The sequence below is a fragment of the Marmota monax genome, unplaced genomic scaffold (assembly GCF_021218885.2).
Source record: "Marmota monax isolate L192 unplaced genomic scaffold, Marmota_monax_Labrador192_F-V1.1 WCK01_AAM20220418_F8-fsc00215, whole genome shotgun sequence".
Lineage (NCBI taxonomy): Eukaryota > Metazoa > Chordata > Mammalia > Rodentia > Sciuridae > Marmota > Marmota monax.
Genome location: NW_026695214.1, coordinates 1,821,024 through 1,840,883, shown reverse-complemented (window position 1 = coordinate 1,840,883; position 19,860 = coordinate 1,821,024). Strand labels below are relative to the sequence as shown.

The 19,860-nt window shown below is 57.1% G+C and overlaps 1 protein-coding gene across 1 annotated transcript; it reads right to left on the bottom strand.

Moving 5' to 3' along the window:
• Positions 1-910: 910 nt before the first annotated feature.
• On the bottom strand, positions 911-15,978 carry LOC124084155 (NACHT, LRR and PYD domains-containing protein 4-like). Its single transcript, XM_058574717.1, has 10 exons — positions 15,699-15,978; positions 14,191-14,196; positions 12,534-14,097; positions 11,146-11,307; positions 10,587-10,754; positions 8,848-9,015; positions 7,999-8,169; positions 4,891-5,061; positions 3,636-3,806; positions 911-1,282 (listed from the first exon to the last, which is right to left on the bottom strand). The coding sequence occupies exons 1-10, from the start codon at positions 15,976-15,978 to the stop codon at positions 1,198-1,200; spliced, it is 2,946 nt and encodes a 981-aa protein (XP_058430700.1). The 3' UTR covers positions 911-1,197.
• Positions 15,979-19,860: the final 3,882 nt, after the last annotated feature.

Below are 19,860 nucleotides of genomic sequence, written 5' to 3'. Positions count from 1 at the left end.
GGTTGAATTACCTGACCTGTCCTTGTAGCCGTGCCCCTCTTGACCTTTTTTGGATGGAATTTGCACTTTTGAAAGTGCTCCCTCTCTCGCTGGCCTCTGGTGACATTCCTCAGTGTCCCATTTGGGGAGCTTGAGGCCAAGAGCGGAGGAGCCGTACTGAAGCCTGATTTAAAGGTAAGTTGTGTGTCTGTTTTATTTGGTGTCCCTAGTAAATTCACGCAAGCGACCTTTAGTTTAGCCCCTGTGCTGGTCGGGTGGACTGCTCTCCACTTACATGGGACATTCTACTTTCCCAATCATCCTTTCATGATTTTCAGCCCCCTCCCCCCTTTATTGTGGTAAAATATGCACAACATCCCTTGTTGTTGTTGAGACGGGGTCTTGCCAACCTGCTGGGGCTGGCCTTGAACTCTCCAGCCTCTTGCCTCACTTCCCGAGTCCCTGGGAGGACAGGTGTGCACCATTTTGAAGTGCACCATTTTGAAGTGCACATCTGTGCTCACAGGATACACTAACAGTGAAGGGGGCTTGCAGCATCGTGTCCACAGCGTGGTCTTGGTAAGGCATGAAAAGCTCAGTGCGGTCACTGATGGACGCAGCTGAGCACAGGACAGGTGTTGGAGGCTGTGCACCCATCTCACGACAGGGCTGCCTGAGGCTCAGGGACAGGGAGGGACAGGTCGGTTTGCCTCTACTTGTAGTGTGAGGTGGAAGGACTGTGTGGAAAGGTGTTTTCAGAAAGCCTTTGTCAGGAGAGAGAAGAAAAGAGCCCCTAGACCCCAAGAAGAACTGTCGGGAAGGCGGTCAGTGTGGCCAGCGCCTTCCCAAGTCACCTGAGAGGCGGCCATGTGTAACCCGCGCTCCTGCTTCTCATTCAGCAGTCACAAATTCCATCTCAGGGTTTCCCAAGTGCTTTAAAGATAGGATAGTTTATTGGGTTTTGAAAATGTCCTTGGAGACAGACCCTCTCACTAAATCTTCTACCCTTTCAGCTCTTCTCCAAGGCCACAGAACAAATTAAAGATCGTACCCTGCAGGACACAAGGGAAGGAGCTCAGTGCCTCGGGGAGGGGACACCTCTGTGCCAGGCCCCGCTGTCCCCTGCACTTGTCCCCAGGAGGGGGCGGGAATCAGGGTGGCGGGAATCAGGGTGACGGGGATGGGCTTGCAGCCTGGTTCCCCATGGGTGCTCCGTCACTAATCCATGGAGATCTCGCAGGGAAGTGGGTTATCCTGTCTCAAGTCGAACCAGAAACCTTCCTCTGTTGAAGCCCTGCTCACTCTGCAGAACAGAAAAGAGCCCTGTGTCAGTCACACTGAAAATCTCACCTTTGTCCCTAATTTCCTCCAGGCAGAGCGCAGAGATCCTGGCGATGCTCCAAGGGACAGACGCCCCGTGATGAGAGGAGGTGGCTGGTGAGTGTTCAACACCTGGACTCCACCCTCCCAAACCCCAGTTGTCGCTTGGCCAATTTCTGTGACGTCAACTCTCCAAATGGACCACATGTGATCTCAAACTGCCAGTTAGACGCCTTTGACCAGAGTTGCTGTTGGAAGCCCCAGTACACGGACACGCGTGCACACCCACACGTACACACAGGCACACACAGACCCGGGGTTTGGGGGCGAGAAGCCAATGGATTTGGAGTTATGCTTTAAAGAGACAAAATGGTAATAATTTCTGTGGCCTGGGTGTCCCACCACATCTTGTTCCATTTTCACAGCCACCCTGAGGACACCAATCCCCACGACTGGTGAGCAAGACGCTGAACCTCGTCAGCTCTGAGCCAGTGACCAGACGCGGTGCAGGCAGGACCCGAGGCCCAGTGATTCTCTGGGCCCCACCTGCACCCTAGGACACACTGACTCGGATATGACAGGCTCGGGGCCCTTGTGTCCTGTTTCTTCTGTGGATACATGTGTCTCCTGTTTGAGATGCCTCTGTATGCCACTCCCTGGCGTGAACCTGTCCCCATGGACTGTCCCCTCAATGCGCATCTTGGCAAGACGCTCCAGGGAGTGGGAAGAGAGCAGTGCTGGCCATTTAGTTCCAACGTACTTGTGTCACTGGATGTACATCCTCGATCCCGCCTCATGCCATTACTGCTACTTGGCAGAGAGAAGATGGTAATTGGAGAGGACAAGAGTCTTGCCCAGGCCTCGAGCTGGACACATGGGGCCAGAACTGAGACGCAGACCCCCAAGGCTCAGGACACACAGCCAAGTCGGTCCACCCATCGACATCGGCCCCCCGCACTCGACACTCTGAATGGCTAGCCAAGGTCCAGAGGGAAAGCCACGGGCCCAGCACCCAAGGGTCCCCCCACAGTGCGAGGGTAGACTGCACACTACGCACCAGGTCCTCACAGGAGGAGCACTGCGCACTGGGGCGGGGGGTTACAGTTTTAAGTCAACGGGCTCCTTTCTAGAATCCGGGGGCCGATAGCTGCCTGGGATTGCTGTGGTCCTGAGGGTGGAGAAGAGTGGTGTGTAAATGGTGTATCCCATTACACTGTTTCATAATGTGTTTAGGAGTAAATTATATAGTGTAATGGGAATGATGTATTTATAACTGTCAATGTCACAAGTCAATATACATTACACCTTTGTATAATTTAGGTCTATATGAACATAACTTATAAATATAATGTTTCCAAATATGAAGTTCTGTTTGTAAATACAGATCCTTCTCAGGTCACGGTGGGGTGGCATTCTGATTAGCCAGTGTGTAGGGTTCGGATGTGAGGTGTCCCCCAGAAGCTCACGGGCGACACAATGCAAGGATTAGAGGAGAAATGATTGGCTTGTGGGAGCCCCAACCCACTCAGTGAATTCACCCCCACGGGGTTAGCAGAGTGGTGACTGGAGGCCAAGGGTGGGGCTGGAGGAGGTGGCCTTCGGGGTCCTGCCTTTGGGGTAGATGTTTGTGTCTGGAGAGGGACGTCTCTGCCTCCTGGTCACCCTGACGTGCGGGGCTTCCCTCGGCCACTCTCCTCCACCATGACGCCCTGCCTCACCTCGAGCCCCGACGAAGGGAGCTGGCCTTCTAGGGACTGAGACCCCAGCAACCGTGAGCCCCAAAATGGACTTTTCCTCCTCTGCCGTTGTTCTGTCAGGTGTTCTAATCACAGCAGCGAAAAGGCTACGACCCCACGGCAGGCTGAAGACGTTGTCAGACACACACACACACACACACACACACACACACACACCCCTCACAGCCTGACCGACTGAGCCCCACAGCTCCACCTACCTCACCTACCGCCGGGCAACCACCCAGCACCCAGCTTCCTGGGTAATGGCGCACAGGACACCTCACACACTGCTGAACTCTGCACCGAGAGGGGGAACCGTGTGCACGGGTGCCTCTTTGCACCACTGTGAAGCCAAAGACTTGTAGGTCACCCCCGTCCGCATGAATGTACGTTTTATCTACAAATGTAATGTGTGCGACTTGTGTTACGGTGCCAAGTCCCTTTATGGGCTCCCACTTCCCACCTGCTGCTGGGAATGGATTTTAAACTCACCTTTGTGTTCCTGCGACACCTGGGCAGGAGCTTCACTTGCATGTGGCAGCAGTGAGCCTGTACCCAGCAGCTGCACAGGGGAGCCCACACAGACGACATGCAGCTCACCTGAGCTTCCGCAGGACTCGCCCGGGCAGTGACGTGGCCAAGCACAACAGTCGAATGGTGCTGTTGTCCAGGGGGTTGCCCCTGAGGTCCAGTTCATTCAGACTCTTACTGAAGGCGACGATGGAAGCCAGGATCTTACCGCCTTCTCTGGTCAATTGGCAGGAATCCAGGCTGCAACAGGGAGGATGTGAGGAGCGGCCCTGGGTGGTTCCAGCCAGACCGCCCAGGCTCACTTGGCAGCCCTTGGGCATCCCCCTTCCTCTGTGATGGAGTCCTTTCCCCGGCGCTTGGACAGGGACCAGGGCTGGGAACCTCACTCTGAATAGTAACCGGGCACCCTGGAAGCAAGGTTCTGCAGTTCTGGGCCTCCCCTCAGATGCCTGCTAGGTTTCTCTTCCTTTTGCACTGGTTCTCCAACCCAGGGTCGCTCTACCACTGCCCAACATCCCCCGCCCCTTCTACTTGGAGAGAACTTCTCCAGAGTTGCTGAGGCTGGCCTTGAACTTGTGATCCTCCTGCCTCAGGCTCCCTGGGCACTGGGAGGACAGGGGGGACCCAACACACCAGCCTGGTACGCTTCCTGATCTCGTGGAACCCCCAAGGCGCTGCTCAGGGCTGCACTCTGTCCCCTCAGAGGGCCGTGTTGAAACCCCAGCCCCAGGTGTGACTGCACTTGGAGACAGTCTTTGTGAAGGCACTGAGGGTGCACCCCAACGGGCTCTAACTGGTTTCCCCGCTGGAACAGGAAGTCCAGGCCCACACAGGCCCAGAGGGAAGACTGAGGACAGGGAGGAGGCGGCACCTGGAGCCAAGGAGCAGCCTGGAGCCGTCCTCCCTGCAGGCCCTGAGAAGGAACCAGCCCTGGGCACCTTGAGCTGGACTTCCGGCCTCCAGGGGCCTCTAGAACCCAGCCACCTGCGCTCAGGGCATCTCCGTCTCTTGGTCTGTGCATTTTGCTAGCGCAGCCTGATGAACACATGCAGATGCTGTGTCAGAAGCTGGACTAAGCATTAAATGAGACGTGGGCTGCCTCACTGTCATCCCCAGCTGCCAGCCAGCCTGCCCGGCCAGCCCAGGGCGAGACCAGCCATTCCCAGCCAGGATCAGCCAGCAGTGAGCGCTCAGGCAGCCTCGGGCAGTGGGGTGGATGGGTGTGCAGCAGCAGCCAGGTGCGGCTGCCCCCACAGTCTCCTCCTGCCCATCAGCCTGTCCTTCTGCCACCGTGAGGATGCACCCGCCGTTTCCCAGCACCCACCTGAGTTCCTTTAAGCCGCAGTGGGGGTGCAGCACACCTCCGCTCAGGAACGCCATGCCGATATCTCCTATGTTGTTGCCCCCGACATCCAGGCTTCTCAGGTTTGGGTTGGTCTCAAGGACGAGAGCCAGGTCCTGACAGATCCTCATCGTGATCCCGCACCTCTGCAAACTGTATGGCAACAGCCAACACAGAGACCTGTTATCCAGGGCCTGGAGGAGGCCTGGAGGAGGCCCAAACGGCTCAGTATAGACTAGGCGCAGGGAGAGAAGAACCAGAACTAAGAACCGTTACAACCATGTCCTGGAAGGAGCGTGTGATGGTCCCCGTCTTGGAAGAACCAAGAAGCAGACACTAGGTATGGAGGTGACCGAAGCCTGGGGCCCTGGGACAGCTGTACTGCTCTCAGGGGGTGCACTGCAATATTCAAGAGGCATCAGGACAGAGGCCAAGTACCACAGCCGGTGCCGCGAGGACCTGCACAGTGAGATTTCATGATGAACTTCTTCCTTCACCGGGTCGAGGAAGTTCCCAACATTCATAATTTTCCAAGAGTTATAGTGAAGGGATAGGTCCTAATGCAGACATTCTGTTTTTTTAGGCAGATTTTTACTTTTAACCAGTTCGTATAGAGAGTTGCCCGCACTGACCTTTTTCTAAGCATCTCCTTTGGGAGGCGGGGAAGGGCCCAGGGCCCTGCAGCTGCCCAGCCTAAGCTCTGTCTGCGAGCCCCACCCTCCCCCTGTCCTTTCTGATGCTAGGACAAATCAGGGTGAATTCCCTCAACAGAGGTTTGGAATCAGCACTTTGGAAACAGCACTTGTCCTTTCCCACCGTCCAGCTGTCGCTGCTATCAAGACTACCGTGTCCTCCAGTGTCCACGTGGGGCTCTCTTCTATTTGCCATCTGCAAAGACTCTGACAAAACTGCTCTTCCCTGAGGGTTTAGTGAGACTCGCTGGCACAAGCTTCTTTCTAAGCCACACAGGGCGGCGGATCTCATTGTGCGCGTGGTTTGGAAGCGTTCACGGTTTTCTCCTTGAGTTTTCTTCACGTCATGCTCTTCTAGAAGCTGACCGAGTCTGGAACAATCTGTCAGGTTCCTGGTGCTAAGGTGCCCACAACACCCCGTCAGGTCACCCCCGGCAGGTGTAGGATCTCTTCCCCTTGGTGAAGACTTGCAGTGCTCCCTGCAGCCACAGGAATCCCCAAGAACTGGACGGCGGCTCCTCTGTCCCGAGATGCGCCAGAGTGTAAGCCAGGTAAAGAGTCTCAGGACAGAAATGTACAGTGCCTCACGAATTCTTCTGCTGATTACATACTGGAGCCATAGCACTTGATACACGGGTAAGTAAGCTGTATTATTAACTGGTTTGGGACTTGACACTGAACCTTCAAGTAGTTAACCACTCAGCCACTTCCCCAGCCCTTCTTATTTAGAGACGGGGTCTCACCCAGTTGCTTAAGGCCTCGCTCACTTGCTGATCAACTCCTGATCCTCGAGCCTCAGCCTCCTGAGCCGCTTGGATGACGAGAGTGTGCCACCACGTGATCCAGCCAGTAAACTGATTAAACTTCCCTGCTCAGTTTCACCTTTGTGTACTGCAACTCCAACATTTCACACAGCATGCAGGGCCGGCACCACGCTCTGCGGGAGAAGGTGGATACAAGTGGCCCTCTGCAGAGAGTAGCAACGAACTTGCACTCTTCTGGCCCTTTCAGCTGTCGGTGCCATCTGTTTCTTTACTTCTCTCCTGTTCCCCGCATCTCTGTGGTTTGGCAATTGAGACAATGTTGAGCTGGGCACACTGCCTCACGCCTGTAACCCTAGTGCTCTGGGAGACCAAGGCAGGAAGATCCCAAGTTTGAGGCCAGCCTCGGCTATTTGGCAAGACCCTCGTCAATTTAGAAAGTCCCAGTTCTAGGTCAAGAACAAGTTTGAGAAGAGGACTGGGGTGTAGTTCCGTGGCTGAGCACCCCTGGGTTCAGTCCCCGGTACCTCTTGCACAAGTGTGCCCCATCTTTGGCCACTCTTTTTCTTCCATTAGTTCTAACCCACTGTGCAAATCATCTATGAGGTGAACACTGACCCTCATCTCTAGGTGATCCATTATCTGCTGCTTCCACGGGGTCCCTGTTCCTAAGAGCTGAAAGGTGTTCTTTTGTTGAAGCAGAACACACAACGGTTTGGCCCACGAGTCTGAGGTTGGGGGACCTCTCTCTTGTCTGTGTTCCTTATCTCCTTGGAGCTTAGGTTCTTTTCAGTGGGTTGAATTTATTGACCTTGGAAGATCCATTTGGAGTATGTCAAGGTCACGGCTCATGTCCTCCATCATCTGCCCCCACAGAGGATTGTTCCATGGATTTTTCCGGGGGTCTGGCCGACACTAGTTTGGGATTCTTGTTTCTGAATCCAGTCTGAAGGACCTGGGGAGAACCTCACGTGACCTGCACTTAGACTACAACTCGGGTTTATTCCTCTTCCATTTTTAAATACTGTGCTGACATTGGAGTGGGCTTCTTTCAGAGACTGACCGGCAGCTCAACCCACCACTGCAGGAGGGAGATCGCTTCTCCTGCTCTTGTACGATGGCGTCTAACGTCCCTGCAGCCAGGACCACGAGGTTCACGCTCAGATTTCCTAAGGGATCAGGTGACACCTCCCCCCTAACTCCCTGGAGCCTGGAATTCTCAGGGAGGCACCTGATCAGGACGCGCTGACCCTCCCGCTTCCCGGGATTCTGTCAGGAAGCTCCTTGGCTGTATCAGCCTGAATCCTCACACGGATGCTGGGGTCCCCATCGCCACGTTTCCCCTGGAGGGTGGGCTCTGTTTTCCCTCCTGATGACACAGGTTCACCTTGGGCACACATGCCAGTCATCGAGGCCAATGCTCTGCCCACCACAGGGCCCTTCCTGGGTCACCATCCCTACGCCCCTGAAGGACCTGCCCCAACATGTGCATCTGTGCTTCACAGGAACATCTCCACCCGAACCTCCGCCTGACGCCTTCAGCCTCCCTGGGAAAGGCACAGACACTGTCCTTCCTGAGGAGGGTGCCTCCCCAGCCAGGGGCAGGGCCTGGTCACCAGGCCACCTCCACGGCCTACCACAGTGTCTGCAGGCTGCAGGTGGGCTGTCGCAGGGCCTCACACAGCTGTGCCACTCCCTCGTCCATCAGGGCGTTTCTGCTGAGGTCCAGATGGCTCAGGTTTGCGTTGCTCAGGAGAACCTCAGAGAGGTGTGGGCAGAAGTGCTCACAGATCTGGCAGCCGGCCATCCTGGGGGGAAGCAGGGGACAGCAGGTCACGTGAGGGCCGAGGGCCCAAGGATGGCTCACCTGCGCTCAAGGTGGTCTTTCTGTGGCCCTGTGTACGAACTCAGTGGGACCCAATCTCCCCTCTGACTGCTCCTTACCCACATGAGACAGGCAGGAGGAACCAAACCGACACAGAGCCTCATGAGAAAACCAGGGGTGAGAGGCACAGCTCAGATGCCCAGAATCTGTCAGTTCTAGTTCTGACTCTGCATCTCACCCCGTCCTGGGACAAGCCTGCTGCCCCCTGAGGCTGTTGCCCAGAGCACGGGTGACGTGCAGGGTGACGTGCATGGGTCATCTCAGGTACCACATCCTCAGCTTGTCCGGTTCTCCCGAGAATCCTAGCAGGTTCTAATGGCTTCTTACAAGGAACGCTCTGCCACGTTGGGAGAGCCAGGGGTACAGGAAAGAACAGAGCAGAGGTGGCAGCGGGGTCCCCACAGAGGCCACTTCTGCGCCCGTTCACAGAGGGGCAGCCCGCAGCCGGGAGGCCCAGTCAGTGATGGAGAGCAGCAGACCCGGGGCTGGACCTCGAGCCGTGGATCCTCAGCTGCTGCCAGGGCTGCTGCGGTCTCAGCTGGGGGACAGAGCGCAGCGACCCGGGATCCTGCATGCCCCTTGCCCACCCCAGTCCACTTACACCAGTGTCTGCAGGGTGCAGTCTGGGTGGCGCAAGGCCGCGCACAGTGTGGACACACCCTCTGCCAGCTTGTTATCACTGAGGTCCAGCAGCGTCAGCTTCCTGTTTGTCGCCAGCATCGAGGCCAAGGCCGTGCAATCCGTAGCGGAGAGGCCCGAGTCCTTAAGCCTGCAGGGAGGGGACACCACGTGCTCTGGGCTTCCCTGTCTGGACTGGCCCCTGGCGCTAGTCCTGCGAGGGCCTGTCCTTCACAGAGCCTCCTGGGGAATCCTGTCATCACTCCCCAACCCCCGTCTGCACAGCTCGGCCCAGACTCAGTCACTCTGTGCTTACCCACCCCAAGTCACTTCCCCGACCCCAGGGCAGCCCCACACAGGATCCGTGTCCTGCGAGGCCCCTCCTGCTCCCCAGCCTGTGCCCCCACCACACCAGGCAGTCTTCCTGGAGGACTCAGGATGCTGTCCCCAGCAGGACTCCTTTCCAACTAGTGCCCCACTAGGGTGGGGTTGGCGTTGCTCAGGGAGAGTACGACACTCCTCCCCAGCACAGGTGACGCCTCCTAGACAGCATCCCACGGGAGAGTTGAGCCTGAGGTGGGGTCTCTGCCTGTAGTTGTGACTCCCATCTCAGGGGCTGTCCCTGCGCGTGGGCACACACATGCGCTAAGCCCCCGGATGACAGAATGGACATATGCACAGCCTACACAGGTGCACGTCAATGCAGGTATGACCGCCAAGCCTCTGACCACAGCCCTGACATTTCTCCAGGGTGATTCTGCCGCAGCTCCTGGGTCTAAAGATGCCTGTGGCTTGAAGATATTTTCAAGAAGTGAAAACAATAGCATTTGACCCACATCATACCATACCTCCAAATTAATTCAAAATGGATCACAGACTGAAACCTCAGAGTCTAAATGATAGGGCTGGGGTTGCAGCTCAGGGGTAGAGCCTTTGCCTATTATGTGTGAGGTTCTGGGTTTGAATCTCAGCGCCACCTAAAAGTAAAAGCTCATCAACAAGGAGAACATATTAGACCAAACTTCCTAACAATGAACAAGTTCAGAAAATGATCTGAGACCTTGGGTTAGGCGATGGTCTCTCCCAGGCTACACAAAACACACAGGGGAGCACAGAAACAAGAGGTGGTCCCCGAGACCATTCAGAGCGGGGCTGTGTGCCAACCAGACGGCTCGCACATCGCGAAGCCTGTACCCAGCCTCTCCTGCCTCCGCCCTTCACCAGAGGTGAGCACCACCAGGCCTCTAACACCACAGTCTCCCATCTTGAAACCTCAGAATGAAACCCTGTGGTCCACTCCTGAGTTAGACTCTTTCCACCAATAATATTGGAAATTTGTCCAAAATGTTACCTGGGCTTGTAGGCCAATCCCATGGGATCGGAGAATGTAACCAAAGGTTTCTTGTCCATTGAGGAAAATTTCCACTTCTCAGGCCTTAGGGGGTCCTGCCCTAAATGTTCCAGTGTCCCTCTCTCTCCAAACTGAGCCACCAACACCTGAAGCACTTCTCCTGGGTTACGTTGTGCACCAGACTCTGCCACAGCTGAACTGGGGTTTTGCACAGTGCCCGTATCGATGTAAAACTAACGTCCCTATCCTGGTCTCGCTTTCTGGAGACCAGACCTCTGTACCCAAGGGGCAGGAAGTAGGACAGAGATGCCCACGTGAACGCAGCCCAGTCCTCTCTGGAACCCACCCCGAGGCTGGCGGGCAGCACTCACAGCAGCTCCTGAAGGTTGCACACTGGGTTGCTCAAGGCCCTGCAGAGGAGCAAGACCTCATCTTGGGGGAGCCGGGTGGAGGTCATGCTCAGGTGTTGCAGGTTGGGGTTACTGGTGAACACCTCAAAGAAAATCCCGGTCTCACAGGAAAAGCAAACTTTTCTCGTCCTGCAAAAGCAAAGGTGACTCTGGATGATTGTGGTCCACCCATCTCCAGCAGCACAGCGTGAACGCCTGCTGTGGTCACCTCTGCGCCATAAATGACCCACGGGCCACTCCCACGACCCCATTGCCTGGGTGGGTTTACCCCCAAAGGCCACGTTTGGAGACGGTGTGGTTGGCAGAACTAGAGGAAGCCATGGGGTCCTCCTTTCTTCTAGAGGAAGCAGAGCCCAGGGTGCCTCTGTGACCCCACAATCAGGCACAGGGCGACCACCAAGGAAGAGCTTCCCGGGCAGCAGGGGTGCTGGGCTCGAGACACCTCCCTGGGGTCCAGCCTCTACCTCAGGCTGGCAGGGAGGTCAGCAGTCTCCACGCCCCAGGCCCATCTTCAACTCACTCGAGTCTCTGCACGGGGCACGTGGACTGTCGCAGCTGACAACACAGGATCAGCAGCGTCCACTTGCCGAGGACGCTGTCCACCACCCGGAGTTTCTGGAGGTGCTCATTGGCGGTGAGCACAGAGCAGATCTGGCGCCACCAGAGGAGAGTACGGCTCGACCTGTAACAGGAGAGACGAGAGGTTCTCCACAGAGGTCAGCTCAAGGCAGTCACAGCCTCTGAGCACAGTGTCAGCTGCTTGGACCCCCAAGACGGGGAGAACGAGGTCAGCTCTCCTCTTGCGTCACTTCTCGGCCAGGACCCTTGGCCACACTGCAGCCTTTCAGGCCTGTACTGCCCAAGGGCCAGGGCTCCTGACACCAGAGGGCAGGGCCAGGGATGCCTCTGAGCATCCTCCAGCTCAGGACAGCCCCACAGCAAGGCCATAGCCCACCCAGGCCACCAAGGTCCTGGGGCTGGAGACCCTCCCTTGTTACCAGTGGAGGCTGTCTAGAGGAAAGAGGAGGCAGGAGGCCAGAGCCAGCCTCCAGCCAGATCTCCTGGCCTCCAGCTTGGCCCTTGCCCCATCCTGACCCTGCCATCTTGGTGGGCTGACGTGAACTGTCTGTCCCGTTTCCTCCCTGCAGCACCACAGCAGGAGGATCCACCTGGTGGCTGACGGAGTCAACCAGGAGTTTCAGAACACAACAGCACTAGTCTCAGCTGGGAGGACAGGGATCTGGAGCCTGGTCCCAGGGAGTGACCCAAGGGTGAAGCCTGCCGAGGGCCTGGAAGGGAAGGGAAGGGAACGCATCCCAGGGAGCCTGGTCTCCTCCCTGAGTTCAGTCCTTATTGCTGCTGTGGTGAGGAGTCCCGTGCAGCTAGGAAAGGCCAGGCTCGGGGACGAGGCCACGGGCTCCCCACGAGAGCTGCCGTGCACTGAATGAGCACACGTGCCCCATCCACGAGCACCCCGGAAAGACTAGGGAGAAGGGACCCAGGGGCTGGGGCTCAGCGGTGGAGCACTGTCCTGTACCTGGGGGGCTCAGGGCTGGATGCTCAGCACCAAGTCAAAATGAGATTAAGAAAGCTCTGTGAACATCTACAAGTAAAGATATTTTCATTAAATAGCTCCAGGTGTAGTTGGACATAAAAATAAATATCTTTTAATGTATGCACTTAGGAGGTGCTAGGTGAGCACTCTACCGCTGAGCCATAACACCAGACCCAAGTAAAAATATTTTTAATTAAAAAAATACAGTAAAATATAAGATGAGTCAAGACTACTGGACAGAAAAGGCAGGCAGTGACCCCAATCCACGTGAAACGCCCCGTCACCAACACCCTGTGAGGACACACACACAGATTCTGAAAAAGGGTGGAAAGAAAGTGACGGCAGGGACTCACATGGGGTCTGGTCCCCTCTCTTCCGGAAAGATTTCTGGGACTGAGACAGTGAGCTCCCTCAAGCTGGAGCAGTATTTTAGGCAGTAGGCAGCAACCGCCAAGTCTGGCCTCTCCCGAAGGGGGAAGTGGGCCTCGCGGAGGCTGCTCATCAGGCGGCTGGCAAAGGCGTCACTCTGCACCTCGAACAGGGCATAGAAGAGCAGCAGGAACTCCACCTGGTCCTCAGGATCCTCGATCTCCGCCAGGATCCTCAGACATCCCAGGAGCTGGGGCGCCAACTCCCGGGACCTCTGCATCCCAAGAAGGGCATCCAGCCTCTGCTGCTCACTTTCATGGAGGAGGCCAAACAGGAAGCAGCCCAGGAACACCCAGCTTGCTCTGTCTTTCCTGAAGTACGTGAGCAGCAGTGCCTCTATGGGCATCACGGCCCGGCTGGGGTGGTCGCGGGGGCTGTCCAGCAGGTAGTACATGGCGGCACAGAACTCCTGCATGCACATGTGGATGAAGGAGTAGGAGCTCCCCGACTCGCTGTACTTCCGGAGGAGCCTGAGGTCCAGCAAGGTGGGGGTGTCAGTGTCCGCTATCCCGTTCCTCCTGAGCTCCTCTTCGCCAAACACCCACGTGTCGGTCCACATGCCCTCCGCGGCCAGGGAACACAGCGCCTTCAGCAGGCCTTGGCCCTGCTGGCTGGGACGAGTAGCACCCTTGGGTGTGAACGCTTGAAACATGAAAGAGAGGAACACAGAGGTGGACCTGCAGCAGGTGGCTGCCAGGTCCCTCCCGCGCTCCATCTCCTGTTTCAGAGAGGTGCACACCATCCAGCAGAGGAGGGGGACGTGGCACATGGTGAAGAGATGCTCATTGTTTCGCACCGAGCTGAAGGCTGCCAGGGCTCGGCCCCTGTCTTCAAACGAGCAGCAGAAGTACTGCTTCACGTGGCTGTCCTGGAAGCATTTGAGCTCTTGCATGTTTGGGTGGTCCAGCTTGCTCTCCAGAGCTTCTGGGCGCATGGGCATGGCAGCGAGGAGCAGAGCCGACTCTGGGAGAATCCTCCTCCTCAGCAGGCTGCTCAGGACCGTCTTCACTGAACGCTCCTCCCTCCAGTCACGGCACAGCTCCGACTCGGGCTCTGTCAGGGTGCACTGCAGCTCCTCTAAGCTGTCGATGATGAACAGGATCCTCTCTGGTTGGGCCACCATGTCCGCCAAGGGGACAGAGTCATCGGGCCTTTCTCTGGACATGAGCCCGGCCAGGCTGGTCACCCTCAGCTGCTTCAATTCTCGGCAGCATAAGTAGAAAATGAAAGAGAATTTGTCCCGATAGAGGGTACCGTCTGACCAGGCCAGCATCACCTTCATCAGGAACCTCGTTTTCCCCATTCTTTGTAATGCGCGGAGGACGACCGTGCGAGGCCTCCTGGGTACCCTTGGAGTGAAATACTCTTCCAGACTTTCATGCTCTTCACAGGTCAATGACTGGTCAAAGCAGCCAGGGATCTCAGTGAAGGCGCCCCTGGACCACATGCTGATGAGCTTCTTCTGTATGTGAGCTCGATAGGCATTTGCTGGTCAGCAGGGGCAAGAGAAGAACACAGCACGTCAGAGTTCAACCCCCGCACAACCTGAAGGCTTCAACCCGAATCTCTCCTATGGGAAACAGTGTCCTCAGGGCCTGCAGGCTGTGGCCACAGCCTAAAGCACCAACCAGACAGCCCCCAGGGTCAAAGGCCTGCCAGGCCAGCTCCACACACACACACACACGCGCACACACACACACACACCTGTTCATCTCTGCCAGGAGAGCACAGAACTGCAAAGCCCTGCTGGCTTCCAACTGAAGAGAGTGGAATGCACGTCAAACCAGGGAGGGGCCTCCCCATGTGGAAGCAGGAGCTCTGTGTGGGGACAGGACCCTGCCTCTGGGCTGTGGTGCTGCCCAACAAGGGTTAGCACGGGAGGAAGGCTTGGCCTGGCCGCTGTGTCTAAGAGACTGGCACAGCCTGCGTCTCCCTGGAGGGAGCCTGTGCTCTAGATGTGACAGGGCCCTAGGATTCACCCCAACTCCATCCTGGTGAGGCTTCTCGTCCTTGGCAGAGCAGAAGGTAGAAGTATCCAATCAAAAGCCAAACAACTAAAGGGCTGAGCCTTCTAGAATCCCTTCAGGCTGAGCTGAGGCTGGGTCGGCTCTGCACTTGCCACAGGCTCTGGTGACATGGGAAGGTTGGGGTGCTGAGTGACATCAGAGGGGACCCTGCCACTAGGTGGTAGACAGGTGAGGTTGAAAGGGCACAGGGGGCCGCAGGAACGCGGGAAGTGCACAAATGAATGCCAAGGAATTTAGCAGGGATGGCTGGGCTGGGTCTCAGGTTAGGAAGAGAGAGCTCCAAAGGACTCCACAGAGGAAGGCAGCCAAGACCAAGGTCACTCCCTGAAGGACCAAGGTCAGGGAAGGACAGAGCCTTATCCTGAGGGTACAATGCGGGTCCTGGGGGAGGCGGGGAGACCACCAGTGGCGGAAAGCACTAGTAAACAGGCAGAGCCCGAAAGCTGGAGCTGAGGAAGGCGGCTGGCCAAGAGGCCAGGACCTCGGGGACACCCGTGCAGGACCAGCGTGAAGAGCCCCATCCGGGCACCTTGCAGCGACTCTAGAAAGACCCCACCGGCCCCAGTACCACCTCCTGCCTAGGACACCGGGCAGCGCAAACAGGCAGAGACTCCAGACGGATCAGGCGCAGGACCGGGCGCAGCACCACCGTGAGCGTCGGGGGCCGCGCAGCCCAGGGGCCACAGCTCCCTGCCTGCTGAAATGATGCACCCCCAGGGCATCCACTGAAGTCCGCTGGGCACCCGCATCTCAGGGCCCTTCCAAAGCGCCCCACCACACCCGACAGGTAACCTCGGATCCAGGTGCCAGCTACAGCAGCTGTCAGCTGCTGCAGTCTGCGCCCAGTCACTGCCCTCTGCCCAGTCCCCTCTGCCCGGGGGAGCTGGCCCAGGACGGTTCCCAGCTGTGGGTGGGGTTCCGGTGACCACGCCCACCTGCCCTCTCCACCCCTGAGGTGGGGATGAGGCTGCCCCCCAAGCCTGGGCAGCTCTCCCCACCACGGCTCCCCTGGAGACCCTGCGCCCCAGCCCCCTGCGCTCTCCCAAGGAGCCCCCAACTCACCTGCGCTCTCCCTCGAGGCCTTGTCACAGAGGTCCTTCCTGTGGATCTTGGGGAAGATACAGAGGGCCAGGGCCCACGCCGGCTGCTCCCCATAGCGCTGGGTCATCAAGCTGGCCAGGTCCTGGCGCCTGGCCTTCTTCACCTGCGCCCAGGGAATGGGCTGGAGGCCGCGTTGCACAGTCTCCTGCTTGAGCAGCTGCTTAAACTGCACGAACTCGTTCTTCTTGAGTTCATCCAAGTACCACATGAGGCGGAAGTCAGGAATGAAGGACGCTGCCATCTCGTCCAGGCCCGAGAGGAAGATGCTCAGAGACGGGGACCAGGAAGGACCAGGAATCAGACAGCCTGAGGGAAACGTCAGGGTGGCCCCGAGTTACTCAGAAGGAAAGGGCCTGGCACAGCCTCGTGCTGGTCCTGGGTGAGGGCTGGGGACCCCCCAACTGCCTCCTGTCCTCTCCTCACTGACGTGGGCTTGAAAGCAGTGGTGACTCGGACACCAACCTGCGCTGGCCTTGCTGTCCACACGCCTTGCCTGCGACCCAGCTCAGGGGGTGCCAGGAGGGAGCCCCACAGAGCCCCAGGGTTAGCATTAGAGAAGCTTCCCCGGGCGGGCAGACAGCCTTCTGGGACAACCAGCTGCCACACAAAGACGGTGGCAGTTGCAGCAGGCACGGGCTTGCCCTCCCAGGCTGTGGGTGATGACCGGAGGATCTCCATGGGGGAGGATGCGTGGGATAGTCCAGCAGACGCCAGCACAGCACCCCACTTCACCTGCACCTTGGACACAGAAGCCGGCACAGACGCCCCCAAAGGACGGTAATGGTCTCCTCAGTGACTGATGGAGGAGCTATGCCTCACACACCGCCGCTGCCTTCTGTCAAGAGCTCCAGGGAGAAGAGCAGTGCTCAGCAGAGGAGGCTGTACAGCTGGAGGCCCGGGGAGAGATAAGCCTGGAGGGACCCCGGACCCCACCCAGAAACCACAAGTCTGTGAGAAGGGGCAGGAGACCAGAACAGACGCTGGGGAGGAGCTAGGCGGTGGGACGTTAGCGGCTGGAGAGTCGCTGGACGTCACTCCTCACCAGGAGGCTGAGCACTGAACTCTGAAGGAACAGCCTGGTCACCCACAAACGTGGCTCAACTCACAGCACTGGTCATGCCCACCGCTCGGGACGATGCCAGGCCACAGGCCCTCTCCTGTGGTGGCCTGGGAAACGTACAGCCACCCGAGGAGACCTCTGGACCAGCCTCCCGGACTGTGAGAATAAACTCCGGCTGAGAGAGTCCCGCAGCCCAGGGAGCCTGTCACTGTGCCCGATCCCAGGGGTACGGAGCCCTTTGCAGTCAGCACCCAAGTCTGTGTTAGTGATCCCCCAGGGTCGGTGAGCCCTTGGGACATCTGTGTCTTAGTAATGGGAGATGTTAACCCGGGGGACAGTGGGGCATAGGACCCACAGGGACCACCCTGGTGGTAACTGGAGGGCACCTGGGGTGGGGGATCCACAGACTATAGGCTCCTACTCTCTGGGTCTACAATATTTCCAAAACGGAGTCTAGAAACCTAGGGAGAAACCATCGTTATTGATACAAGTGTGTGGGTGGTAGACGCAGGTTTCAAGTAGCACGTCTTCCCAGGGACATCTGCAGAATCCTACACACAACGGAGCCCTCTTCAAGCACACACACCTCATTTGCAGCAACTGACAATTCCCCGAGTCATAAAGCATTCCTAACACGACAAGAAAGGCTGAAAACAGACCATCTTATTCATCGAAAACGCAACAAAATCAGGTGCCGATAATTCAATGATACCGTGAATAAGAATAGAATTTCATTCAGGTGTGACCATTAGGCAGCATTTTCCCAAAATAGTAGACTAGGTGATTTAGAAAAATGAATAAATAGATCTTAATAGCATTAAAGGTTAGAAAACGAGGGGGAAATGCTAAGCCATACACAGAATGAGAACACTATTACACAAAGGTGTCCTTCAGGGGCTCTGAAGTCAGGGCTTCTTAGAAACCTGCTTTGAGTGAGGCCTGGAGTCAAGACACAAGGATGAATCTTTAGGCCCCCAAGAAACAGCCCAAAGCCAAGATTCTCCGCGAGGCCCTCCATGCACCATCGGCACCAGCTGGGTCCTGGTTCCCCCTGGACCTGCGAAGTTCCCAGGGCGTGGTTCCCAGCCCTGTGTTAGACCTGCAGTGGATTCTGAGGCAAGCCCCTGTTTGAGAGCCACCCTCTTTGGACAAGAATCCTGCTGGCACTCTGTGCCGAGACCTGCATTCCTGGTGCCGGGCCTCCTGCCCCAGTTGGGGGCCCTCTTTCCAGGGGGTTCAGATTGGGTTCAGATTGCCACAGTCGCATTTTAAATGCTCTCCCAGACACATACAGGCTTCTACCACCCCCCCCACACACACACACCAAGTCTCCAGACTCTTTCCCTGACCCCATGCAATAGCATGTAGACTACAGCAGGTGTGTCCTCAGGGCTGGCTGTGATCCCCTGCAGACGTCAGAGGTGGGCGCTGTTACCCTCAGAACCACAGAGGGTGAACTGGTTTGGAAACAGGGCCATGGTGGAGGAACTGACTTAAGGTGAGGTCATTCTGCAGTGTGCTGGGCCCCTAAGCCACACAGGTGGGCGTCTTTTCCCCCAGGGGCACATTCAGACCCAGAGGAGGGGAGAATGGCACGGAGAAGCCCAAGCAGGTCAAGGAGCAGAAGTTAGTGGAGACAGAGGGATCTCCTGCACAGGCCTCTGAAGGAAGGAACCCTGCCCACATCTCCACTCTGGAAGCCGGGCCCCCGGGACTGAGACACCAACCTCCCTTGTCTGAGCCACTTAGTTGGTGGCACTGTGTTCTGGCAGCCCCAGGAAACCAAGGCAGTGTTACCCTCAGCTGAGGCAGGTGAGTAGTGCGCTGGACGACGGGTCAGGAGAAGTCACCCAAGGTGACAAAAAGCAGAGAGGACTACACAGGGAGGATGACAGGGCCTAACACTTGTTATGAGAGCCCCAAAGAACAAACTTCGTCTTCTGTATCTGTGTGTCAGGTTTTGAAAGCTATCTGTTGTAACATGTAAAAGAAATTCTACCCTGCAACAAGACTCTGGTTCAAACACCTTCTGCAAGGTGGGTCCACAGTTAAAGTTCCTTTATTTTCCCAGAAACACACACGCTCTCTCCGCCCTTTTAAACACAGGCACACACCGCTCCCTTCAACTGAGGTGGAATACTGAAAACCAAAAAGTGCACTTGAGAATTCAATCAAGAGTTAATTCTCTTGTGAAAACAAATTTTTTTAATCTTTTTTAATTTAGTCAACCTGAGCGTAAACCGTTTATGTAGGTGGGAGAGTGTGAGTGGATGTCCTGACGCGGCTAGGCTGGGGTGGTGGGTGGAACACTGATGACCAGACCAGAGCACCTGCAGGGCGTGGGTAGAGGGTTTCAGGGGAGTTTTGGGGTACCTGGTGCGACGTGCACACACTGCATCCAAGGAGCAGGAAACCCACTGAAGCAGAGTGAAAGCCGCAGGGCAAACGTCATGCTGGGGCCTCGGGTGAGGGCCAGAGACTGGCTGTCAGGCTCCCTTCTCCTGCCTAGCAGATTTGGTAAGTGAAAGAAACAGCACCCTGGTGCCCTAGGCTGCCATCGCCAAGGGCCACCAAGAGGTGGCCTGAATCAGCACACCTCGATGGTCTCAAGGCCCCGGAGGCCAAGTGCCCAAGGGAAAGCTGTCAGCAGGCCAACCCCACCCCCACCCCACCTGCGGAGCCTTCCTGCCTCTCCGGGTCCTGTGGGCAGCTGGCCCTCCTGGCGTCCCTCAACTGCAGAGCCCTGGTCTGGCCCATCCCCGGTGCCTGCCTTCCTCAAAGGACCAGGCCTTACAGCAGGGCCCACCATGCCAGGACCAGCTGGCCATGGCTGAACACACGCAGGGCCCTCCCTGGCCCCTGTGAGGCACCGGGGAGGGACATGGGTGCATTTCATCAGGTGGAAACAGTTCAGCCCCACACAAATAGCAAGGATCCCCTTTGGTGGGTAGGGAAAGGTCTCCCCGTGCACGTTACTTCATCTTCAAGATGAGCACTCTGGGAGCCAGTGGTCTCTGACCTCAGTTCCCGAGGTCTTTCTGCCCTGGTCAGAGAGCACACCTG